Raw genomic sequence first — 23,656 nt, 5'->3', positions numbered from 1 at the left:
GAAGACAGCATGATGTTGATGGTATGGATTACAGTGTGTCTATGCATGCATTGTAAAACAAAAGAGACGACACAATAACTACTTGAATGCCTTTATTTATTTTCTAGTCTTACTTTCACTGCTTACTGTAAAATAATATCATTGTACAACGACCGCAATTACAGTACATTTTCCCATAACAATAAGGATTATTTGGTAATCCTCAAAAATATTATACAGCTGTGAAACCAATACTGATATAATTTATACAATATTTTTGAAAATAATAAATTTAATTTCTTAAATTTCTCTTTTCTACAATATTTTCTTTTATTCCTTCCATGTGACATACTGGCAAGCCATGCACTACTACAGTAGTGATGTTTGTGCCTTAAGCAAACGTTTTTGGACACTGGAAGTGAGCGTGAAAAGAAAAGAGTTCACAAAAGGACATTTCATATTTACATGTTTGATTTCAATAATATTACAACAGACTGACACAAGAAGTCACCCAGTCAGTGCTTTCTTAAAGGCTCATCGACAGCTTGGTATCGAAGCATGAGGACAGAGGCACAGTGTTGGACTATAGCAGGCCAGTTGGTTCATTGATGATGAGCTAATAGTTTTACTGGCTTGGGTGATATAACCAAAACTGCAGACCCTGATCAAGAACATTGTCAGTTAATATTCAAACATCCGTCTTTGGTCAAATCGAAAAGAAGTTTAAAGGAGTAAATTAATCTGTTTAAAGTGCCGCGACTTTCAGCTCTGCAAAAAGGGAATGTTTTCAACTCTGGTCTCAACTGTTTCAGTGGCCATTAACATAAGCCTTTACACTAAGCAGCAGGGAGGTTTTCCTGCACTGTGTGATCCTAATGTACTACTCAAACACGTGAAGAGCATAAAATTAGATCTGGTACTGGCAAACCTATATTCACAAAGCTAATAAATAAGCATTGAAGTTCATTGATCATTTAATCTGAAATGAGTATTTGTGCCATGCTGGATTTCCCTAAAAAAATCAGACCATAATTTCCGCACGACCTGGATGAGGCCATGACCACATCAGCATTGTTGACCTTAAAGTTGGATAAAGTTAGTCACATCCAAGCCTCTGCACGGCTCACTTCAACACAATATCATTTAAATTATTCTATGTAAAGAACTTTCTTTTTTACAAATAGACTATTGCCTTCTTTGTCCTTAACGATTCCAAAAATACCAATATACAAATTTTCCGCAGAGTACATCACAGAGACTTGAGCGGTTGTGAATAAATATCTGATTTGAAAGACATCGACTGTACACGCTACATGCGAGAGAAGATACGAGTGTGGCCGTTTCCACACAAGAAAAGGAGCCAGTTCTTCCCACTATAAAAATACCTAGAATCTAGAATGAGTATAAAAACTTTACAATTCATTTACATCACGTTTCCCGCGGAGTGACGGGCGATCCATTGCCGGGCTTTTTTGGACATAGGCGATCTCTCATAGAAGTCCACTGAGAAGAGTTAAAGAGAGGACAACAGACGTCCGGAAGTAGTCACAAAGCGCTGCACAGTACCAGCGAGGCAAGTATCAGTCCTTCCTCTTCTAGACGCTGCTTTTAAGTTAGAAATATCAAGTCCAGCTCCTCCCAAAGACGTCCACTTGTATTGCTACTCCTCAATATCCACGCAGAAATTTCTTGGCGCGAGTGTCTCTAGTTTTTCGTCAGCATTTGAATCCCTTTACAGTTAACTTTTGTACATACATACAAACAAAAATAAAACAAAACTTAGTGCAAAGTACAATTTTTTTTTCTTCACATAACCCCACTGTGTGTCAGTCAAAACAATCCTGTAATTAATACAATTGCGTAGGGAAAAACAAAGATAAACTTGCTCCCTAAATCGCTTTCACTCAAGCAGGGGACACTGTTCAGGTGGGCGTTGCATAACCGATAAAGGACAATCCGACTTTAGAATTTTTTACTATTTACAAAGTGCCAGTGAGTGTCAGAAATCTTAATTCCGATACAGTGTTTGTCAGTTTAATATAACGTGTACATGTGAATTGTGTTTATTATCGAGGGTTAAAGCCCACCTAAGACATTGACCCTGTTTCATTGTAAAACAGAAATGATAAGAAGCAAATGTAACCACTTCCTTCGTGTATGACTGAGCATCCTTCCCATCCCCACATTAGTGTTTTTATTTATTTTTTGTCAAAAGCAAAACAAATCCACGCTAAACCCTCCGGGCATTTTGGTCCCCTCACTTGGGTTGTTAAGAAAATGTTTGTAGGCAACACAGCAAACGTCAAACTAAATCAAGGAGTTGCCCTTTCTGGACCAGAGCATCATACGAACTTTAAGAGGATTAGTCACCTAAACTAAATTCAGCTCTGTCCAATAGAATACAGCAACATAATGTGGTGTTAAGTCACCTTTAGACATAACCTTCAGGGTTCCTTGTACTTATGTTTTGACACTTTGGATTGGATATTGTTTGGAGGATTTTTGCAATAGAATTTCATACACGTTTTAAAGAAATGTGGGTTCCTCTAGCCACAAACATGGAGGTCACCAGAACCCAGCTTGGTTTACATCCACATACTAGTTTAGCAATTTCTTACAAATAGCTTATTTTGTCATAAATTTCTCTTTTAATTCATCTTCATTTGGAGTTAAGCGGTTTGCTTATATGGCCAAAATATTATAGTTACTTTTTTTTTCTCCATAAAATCTCCGGTATTGCATCAACCCTTGTGTAGCGCGGTGTCTATTTGACTTCCAAAATGGAGGGGTTGCACTCCATAATAGCCACGATGATTTTGTCGATGTAGTCCTGCAGTCTGTAGTTGATCTCCTCCTGCTTGTGGACAGTCTCCATCAGCTAAACAATGAGAACAATATTGTATAGTAAGTTACAAAAAAATAAATCACAAAGAACAGAGTTGGCAGGGTTTGTTGTTGATACCTCAGTGCGGGACACAGAGCTGATCTCAGCTGCCAGAGAGTCGGAGAAAGAGGCTGACATGAGGTTCTTGGCTCCCTGGATACTCAGGTTAATGATCTGTCCATTCAGTTCGTCATTCTGCTCCTTCAGACTGCGATTGTCCTGAGCAAAAAAAACAAAACAATCAATCAACAATTAGAACGCCACTGTCTCTGCAGTGTTACAAAGTCTAGACGATATCTTATTTCACATCAGGAGCTTTTCGTACCTGTTTGAGGCGTTTGATTTCCTGCTCCAGCTCGGCCTCTCGTGTCCGTGTCTGATACTCCTGCAGCCCAGCGCCCGGGCTGCGTCCTCTCTTTGTCTCGATTTCCAACTTGTACAACTGTAAGTGCTCCAGCTGTTTACGCAGGTCCTCAATCAGCTGCAGGAGGACGACGTTTAAACAGAGATAATGAATGACTGGCGCCATTTTCACTGTGTACAGAGCAGTATTTGTTATGTCCTACCTCCTGTGTGCTCTCCTTCTCCTTCTGGTTCATATGACGCTCGTGACTCAGTTTATTGGCCAGTTTACTGCGGTTCTCCGTCTCGTCCTGCAACCGGTCTGACAGGGCCTCCGTTTCATCTTGCAATTTCCTCTTTTCCTGTCATATCAAAGCAAAGATAATCAGTTGTTTGATAATAAAGTTTGGCAAATAGGAGGTTTATGATTTATACAGACCTCTTCTAATCTCTCGATATTGGCCCGTAAACATGGGACACATGACCTCAGCTCACTGTTCTCCTCATCCAGCTGCTGAAGCCTGGAAACCAAAGATATTTTAAGAAATACTCCAAAGAAGCATGGCTTTACCAGCAGGTGGCAGTATTGAGCCACAATGCCAATACAACAACACTAGTTCACATGCAGAGCTGACTACAGTCAACACCTGCCAGTAAACTTCTCAGACACAGTAACTACAGGGTACAAACATCAATCTCACACTGCGTTACCAATATGTTCTTGGTGCAAGTCTACTCGCTACAGTTAGTGTTTTTGTCCGTTACACTTGGACAAAAACACTAACTAATCTCCACTAATGTTTTCACAGCCATGAGTGTACCTGGTGTGCAGATTCTCCAGCTCCAGCCCGCTCTCCCTCTCCAGTTTGCTGAGAGAGTCCTTGTGCCTGCGGGCCTCTTGTTGCAGCAGCTCGTCTGTGCACAGCTCCTGCTCCTTCAGCTGCTCCTCCAGGGCGTTCGCGCGGTGCACCAGCTGCAGGTTCTCCTGACGGAGGCGAGCGTGCTGCTCTCCTGACGCCTCCGACTCCTTCTCCAGCTCTGCCACCCGCCGCTCCAACAACAGCACCTGGGACAGGACAGGAGTACTCATCAGATCAATGGTCTATTGCTAGTGTTGGAAAAAAGATAACTAAAATATCACATTGATTACTTTCAAGCAAGAGCCCACCATTTACCACACAGCTGCGACGTACCTTGTCAGTAATGTCATTGTCCGCCAGTTCCAGGATGTCCCGAGTAAGGTCGCTCACCGTGTCCAGAGTCATGGAGCTGTTCTGCAGTAGATGTCTGCGCAGAAAAATAACACAGTTACAAACCAAAAATATACCCAAATGTAAAAAAATACTGACAGTTCCAACTCGAAGCCACCGCAGTTTTCAAGTAACTGTTCTGCTTACCTTGCCACTTTCTTGCTGGACAGCCTCTTGCCAGCGCTGGATAGAGATAAAAAAAAAAAACAGGAAAATGGTCAGGAAGAGTAAAAAGGACAGAGGAAGGAGAAAGCATCTCCTGGTGAGGCTCAATGACAACCTTTCGTCACACCAGAGATGGCCCCAATGTCACACAACACTACAAGGACGGCATATTAGTCCATCACAGCACAGCAGTCTGACGCAAACACACTGGGGAAGGAAACATAGTGACAAAAGAGGGTCGTTTTGCCAGCATGTTTTCTTACCATTCAAAAAACAACAGATGAGTAAGTTTATTGCTGAAGTATTGTTATTTGATTGTACATTCAACAGCACAAATGCATGAAGCACTTTGTAAAAAAAGAGCCCCTGTAAAGCAGATGGAAAATGGCAATGGCATGGTTTTGTCAGTTGGTAAAGCAAATACAATCTAAGCCTAAGCTTTAGGACGGAGCTGCGACCTTTTGGAACCAAACTTCAAATTTTTCCATTAAAAAATACTAAATTCTTGTTTGTGAAGAGTTATTACTATAATTAGTGCACATACAGTGAATGTGAAGGTGGATCCTACACTGAACTAGGACTATAACAAGGAATCCAGATTGGGTAAATTAAAATTAAGTCAAATGTTAAGTAGAAAACCTATTTCCATATTCACTTCACAATCAAACACACACAATAAGACGACCAATGATATGGGCAATGGCTAATTTAAGTCTGCAAGATTTATTTTATGCTTTGTGTGCTTCATCTTTCACTTTAAAGATGTATCCAGGAGAACTAGTTCTTCTATCAATGAAGCTACAGCACCGTTGCTTAATGCATGGGGTGAGAGACGATTGAAAAGCACTTATGAGCCGAAAATAGACTTTTACACCATGCTGCTTCTATCAAGAGCCGAACTAATCCGACAGACACTGCATGCACATGAGGGGATGAGGTGTGACGTGGAGGTGCGGCTTCTAATCAACACGGCACACACAGGCACGAGCGGAGCGGGCCGCCAGCGAGGTGTTACCTCGTCAGCTCCAGAAAATTGAGGCGCGTGGAGAGGTCCTCGAGGCGACTGATTTGTTTGTGACACTGGCTACAGAAAAAGTCCAGAGCCTCCTCCCTGAGAAAGCTCTGAAAGCAGTCGGGGAGAGGGGCGGGTCCACTGCAGACAGGAGAGCAGGGGACAGAGGAGGAGACAGGAGGTGCAGTGAGTGACGGAGCAGAGCCGTGTGTGGGACAAGGAGTGTGTGACTTCATCAACAAAGTCAGTGTCAGGGCAGGGGGAGATAGGACATGTGCAAAAGGTGGGGGTTTTGATTTCGCACATCAACAGTCTGCAAAAGTTCAAGTCTAGTTTCAGTTTGTCTCGTTGCATTTGCCTTGACCAAGTTAACCCACAAAAAAAGTGTCTAAAGGTGAATCCACTCGCAGGTAACGCTCACATATGGCCTGGGATGTTGGTGCAGTCTTCAGCAGGTAACTATATTTATTATGTCAGTGAGCTGCTGTAATTGGCGGTTTAGCACAGACAACGCCTGTTTCACAAGAAAGAGACGTAGCTGATAACACGCTCTGCAGTACAGGGCACAGGGGCGAAAGTCAAAACACAAGTCAAAATCAAGTCATTTTTGCATTCACGTGACATCAGAACTTTCAACAGAGGTGGAGAATGTCAGACGTCTATGGTGATAGTGTTTATGTTTATTATCTCTGTAGCCTATCCACATGAAAAAGTTCAATATCTACTTTGTGAGCAAAAACAAACCCAGAGCTCCATCTGAAATTATAACAACAACTCTAGAACATTGTGAGCACAACCTACGACTGGGTCCAGCACGACCTCTCAGGAATGTGGCATTTATTTTGACGGATAAAGTTATATGCCCCCGTGGCCTAAACCTCCACATTCTAGCACCAAGGATTATATATTTACTGAAGTAGGTTTAAATAAGCTAAAACGCAGGGAAACCAACCAACCTTTCTATTATGTTCTCCTCTCCTCGTATCACCTCTAACAGCTGATCGCTTTTTCAGAAAGCAATTGGGCCCTGAATTATGTAACGCGCTGGCACCGCTCCCGTTTACATCGGCAGAAAAACCTCCCTCCCGACGCGGACCTTGAGTAGAGTCACTTGATGGTCATATGCAGCCACGTCGATTGCTTTCAAGTCAGTAGAGGGCGACGTTATACATGTTGACACAGTTTTTGTCAATGTAATATTTCTACCGACAAAAATGAATTAAAGACTAATTAAAAAAAAGACTAAATTGGAAACGAATCCACAAAAGACTCAAAGTGCACTAAAATGTGTTGCTAAAATTAACGCTGGTGTCAGGAATGACTTGTTGCCTCGGAGACGGCAGCGTGTGGGTGGGTGTAGGTCCGACATGTGCCAGTGATGAGCACCATTGGCCCAGAACGCGCTGACGCATTCACACCGAGTGGGTGAAGTTAGTGGGAGGCAGTTTTGTTTTTATGTCTTTGGACGAGAGTTCCTGACAACCAAACACTGTGTAACATGTGGGTGATGTCATCTGTTACAAACCAGCTCTGGACTTCATATAAACGCTTCCTGTGACGGAATGAGGGCAACTATTGGCAAAAGACTCGAAATCATTGCTGTTTGTTATTATGAGCAACAATAAAAGACTGTCTGCAGCATCATTTCTCCTTCCCGGAAGCTTCTATCGTCCATGTGCAGAAAGCTGCTATTGACAAACACCTTAAAGGAACAGGCCACCATTTTCCCATACTGAGATTTGTTCTTACTTGAGCTTAGACAAGTTGATGCGTACCTGTCTGGTCTTTGTGAGTGTGCTCAGTCACGCAAAAAGACGAAAGATGTTGTTAGCATTTGGCCTCTCCCAGCATATTCCAATAGCTCCAAATGGGGGTGAATTTGGAAGCTACCACGCTCTTCCACGGCCACACACAAAGACCAGACAGGTACGTATCAACTTGTCTAAGCTCAGGCAAGAACATATATCAGTATGGAAAAACGGTGGCCTGTTCCTTTAACCTGATATAGCAAATATAACGAGTAGACTAACTATTCTCTGATCTGCCATTAGGATTTGAGGAAGGCGGGTGATCGTAGATGGGACACGCCCACAATACAAACGAGGTGTGAGCTGTTGCTACAGAATCCTTTCCACTTATCTCGACTTTTCCCAGGCACAAAAGCGGTCGACGGGGGGAGTGCCATCTCCGCTGAGGCTTATCACTGTGTGTTGTTGAAACAAAGCATCTCTCTGTTGACGTTTAGGCTCAGGAAAGCACACCACGTCCTACAGTGTGTCACAAGCTGATTTACAGTTACCACTCGTTTGCTTTGGTTACCTGGGCGAGAGCAGGGCGGATCCATTGAGCTGCTGCGGCGTCGTGGTGAGGGCGGAGCCGTCTACCTCGCTCTGGTCCGCGCTGGTCTCCAACGAAAGTTCAGACGTGTTGCTCTCTCCAAAGTCCTCGAAGTGCTCCTCCTCTCCGCCGATGACCGTCACCAGCGAAGACGAGTGGTTGTGGAGTTCGGAGTTCAGGGAGAACCTACAAGACACGCGGGAGAGGTTTAGCTGCAGCGAGGCAGTTATCGGTAACAAGCACAAACTGTGTGAGCTGGGACAGGAACAAATAGAGCTTTTATCTTACAGACAACAGACTTCACAATAAATAATGGCCTGCCCTTTAAAATCAAAATGCTCAACGTGTATCCAGTCTTGGCACCAGCAGAGCATAGCATCTTTAATGGGCATACAAGTAGTCAAATGAGCAATGGCAATAGTGGCTTAGTGGAAAGAGCCTTCATCCACAGCGGTTTGAATCCAGCTGTCGTTATGTGCGAGTTATGTTTGAACTGTATATCTTAGGATGTAGGAAATTGACATTCCCTCAGCTCTTTCCTTTTATTTGCATGTCTGCTTTGCAAGTCTGCTTTGTACATGAAAGGTAAATAAAGTTGACTAAATAATGAAAAGCTGAGACATAGTTAAATAAAAGTCCAGCCAAACAGGAACTTCATGAAATCCTACAGAATGATGACCAACAGAGAAGCACAAATTGTAAAAGAGCAGCAAAGTAAATAAAAGATCCACAATCTGGACAAGTAACGACTATCGAGTTAATCCGTTAATTCACATTAATCCCAGTCTGCTATAGCTTAAACAAAATGGTTGTACTTCAGTGCTTGCTGGGATGGACAGCTTGTTGATGTAGGTCAAGCATGAACAAGATATCAAAGCACTGTTTGGTAATTGGCCTTTGAGGAACAGACGCCGCCGAAACTGTTTTAGCTCCAACTCCGGTCTTTATTTCACAGGAAAGCTGAAAAAGGCTTTTTCCTTTTTCCTTGTTTGGTGCCACAGGATGCGCAGGATGAGGACGACCAAGTCAGCACAAACTGCTCTGCATTCTCAGCGTACAATGACACAACAAACTACTTTTATACCTTCACTGTGACAAACACGAGGCTGAATTAAATTGAACAATGGCCCCGTGAGGAACACACTTACCCCTTCTTCAACTTCTTGTAAGTGGGCCCTCGGTTGAGCTGCCTCACACAAATGGACGGTGAGGAGAGAGACCTCATCTTGACTCGCCCTCCGCTGCCCTGGCTCTGGAGCCTCGGTGCAGCGGGCGTCAAAACTCCAGACAACCAGAGAGGAATCCTGAAGACCCTACAGTCACTAATCTGTCAGCTAAAACTCTCCACCAAGGAGTAAACAAAACAAGACTATGCTGCTAATTAGCCTCCAGTATGCATGACCGCCCGGTACTACAGAGGTATCTATGAGTGGGCTAATCAGATGTGACGCTAAGAAACGGCCGACAGACAACCCCGCTGACCGCCAGGAGAGCGGGAGTGTATGGGGACACGGTTGGACAGAGCGGGACAGAGGAGAGTGGGGGAGGTAATCCTGTTACAATCTTAATCCCAGCGCCTGTGTCTTTCTGTGCGTGAGTAAGGCCCACACTGAGGTTAACTAAAAGTACTACAACACATGACCTCAGGCACCGCTCACAAGAGGCGTCGACATACAGTACAATCCCTCAACTCGGTAGGTTTAACACTCGTTCTTGTAAAAATCAAGAACAAGAACAAGCTTTGTTACACATTTTGAGCCCGTATGACTCCACACTTTAACCTGGAAAGACTTTGAAATCCTAAATACTTCTAAACGCACAGTTAACTGGGAAATAACGGATGATCTGACCTAATCTATCAAATCTCAAACAAAGACGGCTAATGTTTTTGCGATCCGTTTTGAAATGTTGCCCCACGAGCTTAGTAAACATTTCCCGACACAAAAGCCCCAACGCGGTGTGTGAATGACTAAGGGGGCACGTGGAGAGATTATGACCCGGCCACAGGAGAGAGAGAGAAAAAAAAAAAAGGACGATCGGGGGAAAAACAACAGAAAAAGCGCTAACTCAACACTTCCTGGAATTCAAGTCTCAAAGGATGGAGGCCTCTACACTGACCATGCCAAGCAGAGCAGCCCCATCCATCAGCGAGTCAGAGAGACATGTCAGCAGATAAGGCCACCGCCAGCACTTCCTCCTAAAGTCGGGCCGAACACAAACGCCAACACTGGTGTGGACCGAGGATAATTTCCCACGATGATCTCACATTTCTAACAGCTAATTTAAAGAGTAGTGCAGGAGATAACAGTGGAACGGCTGAGTCACGTTATCCACTAAAACTGAACACCACGACTTATCAAGCGATATGAAATTGTAGCCTCACTCGGTTTCCAAGGTCTGCGCTCATAAAGTTAAAGCTATCTCGGAAATAGATTTGCTTTTTAGCGATACAAAAGCTGCTCTTATCACTGCTGGCTTCTGAGTCATTACAGTTAGGAACAAGATAGCGAAAGTTGGAAATAACGTGTGATTCATTTGCTGTGTGCGGTCAGTAGTTGTAGCCTATTTCTCAGCTGACCCAAAAAGAACCAAAGTCACTGATCCGCTGTTGGCCGCTCGCACTGAAATATCATGTGAGCTAACGAAGAATTTGGAGATTTACCAGAAATGTACAGTTACCTCGGATTCACGTGAGGCCGGATACATGTGCGGTCAACAGGTTTGCTTTATCATCTATAGTATACTCTTAAAATACATCTCCACACTTTTGTAGTATATTGTTGAGAACATATTAACCACTTGATTATAGTTAATGCGAAAGCCCTGAAACGGACTGGTTCATTGCCATCATTGCCACCTTTATTGTGGACAATGTACAGGTAAAATCAAAAAGCCTACACACCGGTTACTGCTGTCCTCGGGGTCGTGCAGCGTGGCCTCGATGCCGCTGTCCGTCTCCACGTCCTCGTGCATCTCCGGTGCGACGCAGGCGCCGGTGTCCTCATCTGTGAACGTCTCACACTCGCTGTACGTGCTCTCGGAGCCCAAGTACGCACTATCCGTCACCTCATTCTGCTGCAAAACAGAAGACAGAAAGTATGTGAAGTATAGCAACAGTTAAGTGGTGCCTTAATTGTATATTTATGGCCTACTGTAATTCACTTTATAACTAGCAGGGATAATCTGCCTTTTTGTATTGTAAGAAGGTTGTAACTGTGGCACTATGTCTATACTATAATAATTTTATCTCATCTATAGTACCAACTTAAATATAAGAGTCAAGTAATGAAAATACAGCGCCTTTTATTTTAATATTCAGGCCTAGTCAGCAGCTACCAACACTAATAAAGCCCAACACCCCAGGGAGCACTTCACAGGCCGTCTGCTATTTTTCATAACCAGCACAACCTGCTGCTACGACGCCTCTGATCAACAAGTCCAAACCCCGAACAGCCACAGCAAAACTGACCATTAAGAACAGAAAATCACAAAAGTAAGGAATAAAGAGTGAGAAATACCAGTGAGAAGGAAGGGTCTGCAGCTGCTGGACACAAAGGACTGCCCACCATCCCGACAACCATTGTCACGGCCCAGAGTCACCAGCACAAAGTCCCGTCTGTGCCATAAAGCTTTGTCGGCTGTCTCACCTTGACTTTACAGTGGAGCTGGAGGCCAAGTTAAGAAAAGAAAAAAAAAAAACATGCAGCAGCAACACGTCGTTCCGCTGGGTGGTCAGAGGGGGCGGAGATAAAGTCCAACGTCGCCTAGTGCCAGCTCAAACTCCACACGATCCGCTGAAACACTGTTTAATCTTCAGTTTGTGCACTTCCTGACTCTGAGTGACAGTGTAAATGATTAACCCTGTGATACATATCTCCATAGCACAGTAAATGATCAAGTGTGGTGCCCAGGGAAAACAAACAATGGCAAGCTGACGATAAAATCAATATCCCTGCAAAGTGGGAGAGTGGTCAGACAAATGTGAAAAAGCTACTAAAAAAGGTGGAGCGGTTTTAAGTTTAAGGGGGAAAATATGGGGCGGACCGGGCACCGCGTCCCTCTGCCAGGCTCACCTTGGCTGTTTTGAGAGCAAACAGGGCGAGAACAGCTTAGCCATTGAGTGTGAGGAACCCTTTTCTGCCAAAAACTTGAGCGGGAAAAAAAACAAGGCCGCGGACACAGGTGTGGCATCCACTTCAAACGTACACAAGCCTCCCCCAGAAAGACGGCTCCCGGCTTCCAGTAAACAGCGGCCACAAGAACACAAATATTTTGAAGATCCCTGTTCACTAGGGCATGTTTTTAACACAGAACACAATGTGGCCTCAAGATTGGGGAAAAACATCTCAGTCAAAAACAACCAAACGTCGTTCATCGGCAAATTGCTAAATAGTGAAAACTGGGTTGAACGAATACCTTTACATCACACAAATAGTGGAATATTCAAGAAGTTACACAAGTGTCGTCAAAGTTTTTGTAACATAAATGTAGCTCATGGGGTAAAAAAGGTTGAAGACCCTTGGACTATGGGAAAAAGAAGCATCTCTTGCACTTACAACTGTCAGAGTCTGTGCTGCACTTCATAACCTGACCAAATGAGGGCAGTGATAGTTTACAGCAGCTAACACAGTCTCAGTATCAAGGTCAGACAACGGCAGAGCCACTCTAGATTTCAAGTAGCAAGCAACAACGAAGTTAAAAACACAAGTTCTGTGCACATGAGGAGACAGGAATCCCAGAAATGCTGACCGCAAGTGTAAAAACATAAGCCCGCACACGGGGTCAAAATCTACTGGCACATTCCATCCAATTCAATATTTGCAAAAGAATACCCTGAAATGTGGGCTGCCAGATGCCGGGCCCGGGCTGTTTGGGCAGACAATTCGCATTGTGGTAATGATAGCCCAGTGAATTACAGAGAGCGGAGAGAGAGAGAGTGCACGGGGAGTTCAGTCTGTGACCTGCTGCGGTGATGTGAACTGGGACACTGGCTCACCTCATCGTACTCCTCGGGGCAGCCCACAGCCCCGTCGCCCGGACTGTAGTTCACACCGTACAGCTGCGGCTCTGGACCTGAGAGGAGGGAAAGGACGGGTCAACGAGTGAAGTGACAACAACACAGTAAATGGAGAAACACTGTCCCAATACTAATGACAGTGACTCAAATAGTGTCAAAATAAACTACTGTAGATAGGAGGACTTTGCTCTTTCTGTGTTTGAAGAGCTGATATGTCAGACTGCTGTGTTTGGTTTATCCACTCAGCACATTTAAATGTCCTGGTCGACTGTACCTTGGCATATTTATTACCCTCAGCAATATTCAGCTTTATTTATGAGGACTTATCACACAGCTATTCCCCTTGTCACGCAGCTCCCGTGTAAAAACTCGGTAAACATGACCTGTATCTATGAAATACAGACACAGGGATCGACACAAAACCAGTGTAATGTGAGAGAGATGACGTCCCAGATTCCTTTGGTGCTCCTGTATCGAGTCAACAGTGCCGTGAATAGCGCCCAGCAGTGAGAAGTGAACACAAATGTGGATCTGAAAAGGCCCTGATGTTTTATATGGCCGCTGGTCTGACATAACCTGCTCTTTTAGTCCACTTTTACAGAATAACAAATGCTACCTGTGAGCTACTGAAAGATTCATGACTTATCAAAGTGCAGAGACTGCTTCCTTCTCGTCTTAGGCATCCAACAGGGGTGTTTCCACAGCTGACAGGGAAGTGTTTATTAAAAGCTATGATGGTAAATGACTGTCCGTAATTTTAATTGAAATCATATTGACAGATGGGTCCATTTTGTGCATAACTTAACTGTACGTGTGTAGCCAAAAAAGGAAACCACACAGGGCAGGCCTAAATTATTTAAGCGAACAGGACCTTGCTCCCCCTCCCACATGAAACCACGCCAATTTACCCATGTGGCCACGCAGCTCAGGCTTTTCAGCGCATTAACAATTCATAGCTGGAGTAACTAGAGATGTGCAACCTACAAAGCTTTGGGAAGGAGTGCTCTGGATCAATAGGAGAGAGCGGCTGCAGCGAACAGTGGTGTATTGTGGTGACGTCACCCCCATGCTCCGCCACAGTGTCAACACAGGTGAACTCATGACACCGCGCGAGCACTGTTTGTTTCTGTGTCACTAAAATAAACAGAAACCTCGCCTCTAAAGAATTTGAGACGGTAAATGTCCCAGACAGGGTTTTCCATTATAACACGCAGTATCAAAGAGCTTAATGAAATGTGTTTGCTCCTCTTGTATGCACATAAATAAAACTATATGTCGAGCACTGCTTCACCTCTTTATCTTTAGGGGCTGTGCTCTCCACACACTTCTATTTTGTGTTAAACATTGGCCGGCTCACTTTGAAAACTCCTTTTATGACATGTCAAAGTGGATTAGTAGGGCAGCAAGTAAAAAAAAGAGCTACATAGTAGGGTCCGATAGCCAGGATGTAGGTCATCGCGCTGCTTTCTCTAAATCCTTCATAGATCTGTTCCTTCAGCGTGCGGTGTCCGTATCGGGTGCCAAGACGAAGAGCCAGATGTTGTGGAGTAATTGTAGGCTCCAGAACGTGCTGGTACAGCCTACTCTAGAATTAGGATAGTGGCAGGTCGGCCAATAAGGAAGACACTAATGGGTGACATCAGACTTGGGGCATTCGTCTGTGTAATTTTGGTAGACTTGAAATGGTTAAATGTGGGTTTAGAGCAGCTCTTAAGCCTCAACTTCAGGATAGAAGGACACGTCTAAAAGAAGCTTCAAGATGCTAGAAATAGAAAAGTAACACATAAAAACATACCTCCATTGCTAATTGCGGATATACCACGGTGGAAGTCCTCAAAACTAATCACTCCCAGACCACTGGGATCCAGAAATTTGGTCAGATCCTTTACCTAAAAAGCAAAACAAATCATTTTGTTTAGTTGACAATAACAACAACGTCAGCCTTCATTGGAGTAACATATGCACTGCTGGATACACAAAGATGATGTAATAAATTATGCAAGGAAAGGTTTTGCTGTACACAGGGAAAAAATGGTCTGCTGTGTTTGACGTGAGTGAAACAGTTAACCGCATTCAAAAGAAACAAATCAAGAATTTACAGTCGACGATGCCGCAAACAAAGCACTAAAACAGCAAGTTTACAGTGGTTCTCCTCGCAAAGACGGTTTTACAGCCGAATAGCGTGCAGCCCATCATGTGCCACTAGGAGCAAAATGTCACCAATAAAACGGACTTCTGACCTTCAGTGTTTTTGCTGAGCTTTCGTGTCTAGGGATTTCTGGATTTATTGGATTCTGAGCAATGCTGGGTTTACAGGGACGAGGGAGAGGCCAAACAAAAGAGGCGACGCAAGCGCTTTGTCACATGATCGGGCTTGTGGGGTAAATAAAACTCACTATTAAGGATGAATGTTTAATGAGAAGATATAGGCAAAAGGAGCAGCTGCTCCGTGCGCCCAAGTGCAAAATGAGTTACGTAAGTGCACCTACATGCTGTATATTCCTCCAGCCGTATCCTGGCAACAAGAAGATGTCCGCTCCACTGACTACATGCACCGAATAAAACATTGCTCTCATTGCTGTGAATCTATGTTTTATGTAGAACCACGAAAACTGACTCAAATGTGCAGCACAGTTTAGTCTGAGATAGGCTACAATGATCAAGCAGACTTCATAAGGCCGCTTGCTCCATCTGCTTTAACATGCCTGCACTAAACTGTATTATTATGATCTCATACGTTTGCAGACTGCTGTTTATGAATCTCATATTTCTTGTAGCTGTAGCCGTCACGCAGAAAAGCAGTCTTAGCAGAGTTCTGAATGGCGCTGCGCAATCAAAATCAATTTACACAAATAACAGAGTAAGCCAAAGGCTGTGCATGATTGTGCTGTAATTTGTGGCATGTAACGCTGACTAAAGCTGGGAGGGATTGTGGGACAGCACAGGGAGGTTTTTGTGGTTACTTTTTACATATTCTTCAAGGAAACAGAGCACACAAAGCCAATGAGGGACACTTTGAATCCAGTAAGCAGTGTCTATATCTGCACAGTGATGAAGCGTATTCCCACAATGCACTGGGCTTCTGATGTTGTGAATTAAAGCCAGCTGCAGAGGAGGGGCGCCGATCTCACTGCGGTTAACAGTGTAATGTTAAGTTTAGCTTCTCATTCATATGCCGTGTGTCTCTGCAGAGTTTCCCATACGGCTGGGAAGATCTTAGATATTATGAGATGGCGTGCCTGTCATGACAAGTGGTCGCGTCATTTTAGCTTTCCGTTTCACCCAGGTACATGACAGTTGACAGGAAATAAGCTTTTCTTTCCAAGCCGCTGTTCAGAAACACCTCTGCACAGCGAGGCAAGACGACAGGCGTTGCAAGTCAATGTGCTTTGCAAACTGTGGTTCGTGCTACATTTAAAGTTGACTTGTGTCGAACAGTCCTCTACAGAAACCTATATGGGATTTGTTTTTTATTTTTTTAAGATATGAGGGTTATTTCAGATTAAATACATTGCTTTCATGCACATTTACAGACACTGAAAGAATCATCAATGTGGCACGTGTTCGCGGTCCCAGTGAGGAAACTAAAAAGTCAGATTTTCTGGCCACAAAACAGGAAAAAAAACTACGGTGAGGTCATGTAAACGCAGTGCAACATCGGTGACCACAGTGGCAAAAACTTTGAAAAAACCTCATCTCAGTTCCACTTCCAACGGAGAAGCGAAGACCGCGGTTTGTCAGTTCCCTCTATTTGTGTCTAATCAGAGCCGGGGCATGCCTCACTGCCTCCACACAAGCTTCTGCTGTGCATAACCCCGCGCAAAGGGGCAGTACCCTTTAGTTTAGTCTTTCCTGGGGCAACTTTTACATGGTGTATGAAAGCAAAACACTAATAACCATTGATTATAGGCTTGGAGGCATGTCAAAAGCCAGGGAGATCTTCTATCATCTTTTCAATGTGAATTTTTAAACAAGTGCACTAAACTGAATGGGTAAATGGGACGGTTTGGGAGTACGGGGCATTCCTTTGTGGATTAGAAGGCCAGTGCATAAAAGCAGCGGGTGAGGGGGAGAGCAGGCTGAGTAAAAGAGTGTAGAGTGATGAAGGGCTGACCACAATGCAGTCGGGAATGGTTTCTGTGTCCAAAGGGGGTCAAACGAAACCAAAACTCTAGGGGGGTTGACTTAGTGCACAAATGTGAATATGGTTAAAAATGACATACTGCTCAATCGGCGGTTTAACAAGACTACACTACAAGATGTTCACAATCTGGTCCACATGCCTCAAATTGGGATCCGTTACGAGGCTAAAAGAAATATTTGGCCATGCGTGTACTTGAGAAAACTCAATAAAAGCAGCGCAATAAAGTGGGAGCTTTATCTGCAGGGTTTGGGGGCCGTGATGCTCATGTTGAAACCTCACAGTGTGGAGCAAAGCTGTAGCGCTCGTCATATCTTGCCATGGAATTATTCTGCAGGAGGCATTTGCATAGTTCGCATTGAGGCGCCGCCATGCAAATACCTAACTGGATTCTTTCCTGCTTTGTGACTCTACTGATATTTGTGGTGAAGCATCGAGTCAATGCAAAACCTATCACTGCCGCTAATAATATCCTTAAAATGTAAAATACTTTGCTAATTAAACCATAGTGGGGGAATAAGAGCCATAGGATTATGTGCCGACTGAGAAACTTACCTGTCACATTTGTCTTAACTTAATTACCGTCCCCTGTGGATTATTTCTCGTTCATGCTGCGAAAGCGCTGAGCAGAAAATTTGAAATTGAAGCTACCTCAGTGTGGCTAAAATGAAGAAATCATGTTGCTCCATTCAATACCCTGGAAATATGTATAGGTCTGCACCTTTAAATAGGGTCACAATAAGGGATATACACTCTTTCTGGAAATAACTTCTGATTCTGACGTTTTGTGCAATATTTGACTTTTTGTGTGGCTTTATCTATTATCTAAATTTGAACATATTTATTGCAGTTGTTTATAAATGTTATGGTTAGTCTTTGATGAAACACAGACGCTTCAAAATCCAACGGATAAAGCTGTTGTCTTCCACTAGGGATAGACATCAGTTTAATGATGTCCTGGAACATGGTATTAAACAGAAGCTGAAGGAAATAGCAGACGTGTTTCTGGCTCATGGTCAGTGAGGGAAGAAATCTGAGAGGAGATTCCTGTAAGAGCTTGACCCAGCTCCTTCAGCTCTTGGTAACTTGATATCCAATTCACCAAGACATACCAGAAGTGATCAATCTGAACGATCGCTTCGTAGTTTTCCAACCAAAACTTTAGAGTGGACATACCAGACATAACTGTGGGCGGCTTATAAACCTTGTTTCGAGCAGCTAAAGCCTTGATATTTCACATTGTATCATTTAAATTAACTAATATGTAGGGAAGTTTTAATAGTTAAGTGAATGAGTAAGGTTATCGTGGGCCATGTATTGCGTATCAAATCGAAATGTGAGGTACCCAGAGGTTCTCACTCCTATTCAACAGAAGAAAGAAACGACTAAGGAAAAGAGATTACTCAAAACTTTGATGAGGGAACAACGTTACAACATGGTTAAAAGCTTAATAAAGAAGTCTCATGAAACTCAAAATAAGACACACCTATGAACTTGTGCAACGCTAATGTGATGCGCCAAAAGAGTTGACATAACAGCAACGAAATGTACAATCCCCTCTCAACAAAGTCCCGGCCTATAGACTACACCCAAACTATGAAGTTCATCTGAGTCAGGGAAAACATTTTACTCTTAATCCTTCACAATTCTCTGCCTGGGAATCCACAGATACCTACAGCGAGACACGGGACAGCCAGCGACCAAAGCAGGGGGTTTGAACGAGGATTAAAGTGCATTAGCGGACCAGGACACCAACGGCTAAAACCCCTTTCAAAAACGACATTTCACTGAAGTCTATTCAAAAAGTGACAAAAATACTACTGACAAATTTCCCTTCACATAATGCTCTGAAATGAAAACCTGCAAACCCTGTTATTAAAACTGAAAAAACATGTTCTGGAAAATAATAAAAAATAAATGTGGTAAAACTTAAATTGTCCCAGTAAAAATTATTTTCTATGCCAAAATCCAATATCGTTAATCTTTAGTGGTCTGAAGTTACCTCACTATTTCACACCATGTTTTACTAATGTGAGATCACGTCATTGTTTGCAGATGGTGCGATCATTTGCTGAAGCACGTTTTTTCTGGTAAACATTTGAGGAGGCTGGACCAACGTGTCGAACAGGAACAGACATTTGAAACCCCACTGGAAGCACATGACTACTGTACACAAACTGAATAATTCACTGGGGGAGAAGTCAAACCTACCAACTGTAATTTAGACCCGAAAAACATGAAATGGGTGTAATTTTCATCTTAAATGTTATGCTAGGTTTGTGCAGCCCCCCAGCCTCAACATGCATGTTATAGCTTGTGGCGTGACTGGCTGATGTTGACAATGCATAATTTTCTTCTAAGAGATTATCCATAAACCAAATGGGATATGCAAATGTGAAGATTTGTCATCTGACATATGGAAGCAATGCCAGGCCTCACTGAACCTATTACAACCAGTGTGCTTTGAGACTTAGATCAGGGCTTTACCAAACACTTCACCAAATGTGGATGGATGTCTAATCCAGTATGGGATTAATAGTGTTAAAAAGAGCCAGACAACAGATGGTTCTTAAAGAAGTACTTGAAATATTTAGGTATATTCTGGGTTGGGAATCTCAGGGCTGTTTTTAAAGTGATGGTGGTTTGCTCACATAAAATATATTTAAAATACATGTAAGAATTTCAACAAACACTAAGGCAACAGGCTGCTTTTGTTAAGCTTGTGATGGCAACAAAAGAGCAAATTTTCAAAAGCATGTCATGTGGACTAGGGACATTATTGTCCCTATAAATGTGTCCGTTTCAAACAGTGCTTTTAATCCATCTCTCGGTCGGGTTCATGGTCAGGAGTATCTGGCTGGAGGTTTTAGCTTACTGTGCATGTTTTGGGTTGATGGGACACCCAGAGGAAATCCATCTAGACATGGGGGAAACAACAACTACTATCCAACAGCATTTCCTACAATGCTTCTGTAATAAAAGGACAGCCGTGGAAATCTAAACTGATATCAATAAGAAAACGGTTACACTCAGAAATTGTATCCAGCTAGTTTCCAGTTACCTCTTCTTACAATTGCTCTCCATCTTACTGTCAGCTTCACTTTAAATTATTACTCAAGTGAGTAGTCCAAAAAAACAAACTATTGTGACTTCAGCTGGGTGAGTCATTTAACCCACTACAATGCTGGCTAGGATTTCCACTAATGCCATTATAAAAGCTTTTAACAGGGCACTCGGAAGGCCTGCACAAAATCAATAATAAATCACTTAGTTCTGCATAAAGACCCTTTCGGCAAACCCTGCCAACTCCGAACAAAAGACGAAACAATAAACTGTATCTCACCTGATCTGCCCCGTAGGCCGCTGCAAACTCCATAAACTCCTCGATGCGAACGAAGCCATCCCCGTCCTGATCCAGAGCGTCGAACACGGCTTTCAGAGGGGAGACGTCTTGTTCACTTGTGCTGACAGTTGGAACCATAGGCACTGAGTCATCTCCCACCATCTTGGGGAGGCACAGTGTCTCCACAGTTTGTTTGTTAGTCCATTCTGACTCCGCTGATGGGTCCTGAACTGAAAAATCCAAGATGTCTGCTTCTTCTAGGTGGTTAGGATTCTTATTTGGCATTGCTTCAGGTTCCAAAGTGCAATTTTGTAAATTCCAGTGATCCCCATTGTGGTCTTCGTCAGTAGCTGTACAAAGATCTGAAGCCGTTGTTGAATCCTGAATTTTGGCTTCAGATCTTAATTTGTCACTCATTTCTTCATTTTGGTTTGTGTCAGCCGGTCCCGTGTGGCCCTGAACAGTATCAGTCTCCTCAGGTGAAGTTTCAGCTAACAACTCCAGCGCTAACACGTCACCTTGGTTTGAAGTTACAGTAAGTCCCGTTGGCTCTGGCTCAGTTGATAAAAGTAAAGGGCTGAGATGAGAAACAGGACTGGCAGGACACAAGCTGTTATCACAAAGTGGAACCTCTAAATCCAACAAAGGCACAGATCGTTCGACGCAGTCCCCCTGAGGGCTTATGTGCTCGAGTGGAAGGCAGTTCTCAGGTAAACTCTGTGTCGTGGAGGTACAAGTTACTGGCAGATCAGTCACTTGATCTGGGTATAAACCTTTGTCTCTAATGTCAGGTGACACAGTGTCCTGGGAGGGAGAGAGTCCTATGGCCTCCTCTGTGACAATTTCATCACATGGCGAGAAGGGGTCATCTGAAAAGAAATCTACCAGCAAATGTGAATCTGGAGGAACAGAAATACCTGTGTTCTCTGTTGAACATGCTGGCACAGTCAGTGACTCAGCCTCAGAACATGGAGCATGTGAGTTCTCATTAGAAGCCTCTGATGGCTGATTCAATTGGTCACAGGTACGGCTTTTCTCTGATACTTCAAAGAGGCCCGGGGAAAACAGCCACGACAACGTGGAGCCACAGATCTCATCCAAAGACTCTGAGCGGGACAATTCCTGCTTTCTCTGAGTCAAATCCTGGGAATTAGTTTGCTGGTCCCGCCTATATTGCAATTCGCCATAAGAAAATTCTGCAATGTTAATGAGAGAGTCCAAATCGGGCATGTTGTTTTGAAAAAGGCCTTCTTCACCTAATGACTTGAATGCTTTGTCCTGGTCTCCATGTCCCATACCCAAACCTGTCTGACCACTCTTGTTTTGGCAGAGCACACTCCCATTGTCGGAGTCCAGAGAGTGAAATCCCAGAGGAAATGGCTGTTCTGTCTCCCACTGCGTGTGCCCCAAAGGGCCAGACAGGAGCGCAGGTTCCATTTAGGCTGGCAATGTCCCCTAGTAATCCCTTTAAAACTCCCTATTTAATTTCATCTCATGACAGTCAAGATCCAGTTTTTCAATTCTAGACCCATTTTTCCAAAAACAATGCCTATATATCGGCTGGCAGAAATTACTATTTTAATCCCAAGATTACTGGGATCTTTTTGGCAAATGAATAACAATCACTCTGTTATTTTTCTGATTTCAACAAAATGTCCAGTTCATATGAATCTGACGAGATGGTCAAAAAGAGCAGTAATGTTGCTCACAGTATGACTCACTGTGTCCTTTCCTCTGATGGTAGGTCCATGTCCCAGGAGGCATCCACATCATTCCACTAAATACAGTTTTAGAAGCATGCCAAAAATAATAACTGCTGTACATGTCCAACAGAGGCAAAGGAAGGGGTGAAGTTGCGCACTAAACACTCGTGTTTGACAACAGCAGCTCTCGTAGCCGTATCTGATTAACTTATCACATCAAAAGCTAATTTCGAGCAAGATGTGCTTATGGCGCAACGACGGGAGCCTCACTTCAGGCGTGGTGAAATGCTAATCTCACCAGATGTTCCCAAGTAACTAACGTTAACCTATAGCCGCAATAAAACGGTCTAATCCCGCTATTACAGATCGTCCTTCAAGCATTTCGCTTCTTGCCTGCCACTGGCCAGCAGCGGCTAACTGAGCAGCTAGCCAAATTAGCCCGATAGCTGGCTAACACGCCAAACAACACTTTCCTGAACTAAACTAACGCCACACATCTGCGTGTAAAGTGCGGCCTTCAATAGACAGACGGAGTTAAATGGCAGTTGTTCGGTGTTTTCGCTTTATCCTTGGTTTTCTACGCCGTTTCCCAATCCACCTGTGTCTCCCAGTAGAGGAAGGCAGGCCAGACCCCCGACACCAAACCGTCCCTCTTCTTCTTCATTCATCAGCAGCTCCACAACACATCCGCTTCAGGGTCCAACGCGGAAAAATACTAACACTTGAAAATACATCAATTAATGAGAAACAGCTTCATCGCGCGGCCGTGACTCCTTTTGGGCGATGTTGATCTGTGACGCGGACAGCTCTCGCATCAGCATCAGCAGTGCCCCATCCTCCTCCTCCTCCAGCAGAGCCGCAGACAGCACCGCCGCTGACGTTTCACGCACGCGTACACAGCACCTGCAGTGTCACTTTCCTCTAGCGCTTTTAGATCATGTGGAAGTAATACTGACTTAGACTTCAGATCATCCATGCCCGAGCGTGGGTTCTCATTTTTTGGGCAAAGCGAGCTCACACGTTAGTCACACGCTCCTGTCAATATTACATCACGTTTTAGGGTAAAAATGACCTGATCACTGGGTCCCGCACACTGCACACATATAACACTGTGCTGCTACCCAAAGCTTTCGCAAGGATAAAAGAAAAAAATGCCTCATACAAACTGAATCGGAAAAGAAGCAGGAGTAAAAACAAAAACAAACAGATTATACCCCAATGCCTGATTATAATTGTAGTGTTTTGGCGCCCCCTGTTGTTAGAGGAGAGCTATTGCTGGAGTTTTGACTGGACTCTCCGCTGCTGCACTCTATACAAGATGAGTACTCATATCTTATATCTATTTCTTTCACTCACTCACTCACTCACTCACTCACTCACTCACTCACTCACTCACTCACTCACTCACTCACTCACTCACTCACTCACTCACTCACTCACTCACTCACTCACTCACTCACTCACTCGCACCAGTAAACACCAA

General features: G+C 43.7%; 1 protein-coding gene across 2 annotated transcripts; it reads right to left on the bottom strand.

Moving 5' to 3' along the window:
- Positions 1–100: 100 nt before the first annotated feature.
- rab11fip3 (RAB11 family interacting protein 3 (class II)) lies at positions 101–23,037 on the bottom strand. Of its 2 annotated transcripts, XM_079578151.1 has the most exons (14): positions 20,471–23,036; positions 14,782–14,875; positions 12,966–13,042; positions 10,872–11,044; positions 7,952–8,155; positions 5,636–5,773; positions 4,603–4,638; positions 4,399–4,492; positions 4,027–4,271; positions 3,645–3,726; positions 3,430–3,567; positions 3,189–3,344; positions 2,942–3,082; positions 102–2,857 (listed from the first exon to the last, which is right to left on the bottom strand). In XM_079578151.1, the coding sequence occupies exons 1-14, from the start codon at positions 21,905–21,907 to the stop codon at positions 2,744–2,746; spliced, it is 3,129 nt and encodes a 1,042-aa protein (XP_079434277.1). In that variant the 5' UTR covers positions 21,908–23,036; the 3' UTR covers positions 102–2,743. The 2 variants fall into 2 exon arrangements, with proteins under 2 accessions (XP_079434278.1, XP_079434277.1); XM_079578152.1 differs by lacking the exon at positions 5,636–5,773 and having other exon boundaries at positions 101–2,857; positions 20,471–23,037.
- Positions 23,038–23,656: the final 619 nt, after the last annotated feature.

Source organism: Gobius niger (assembly GCF_951799975.1).
Source record: "Gobius niger genome assembly, chromosome: 19".
NCBI classification, from domain to species: Eukaryota; Metazoa; Chordata; class Actinopteri; order Gobiiformes; family Gobiidae; genus Gobius; species Gobius niger.
Note: the sequence above shows the minus strand (reverse complement) of the source record. Positions and strands in the feature narration are given on the sequence as shown.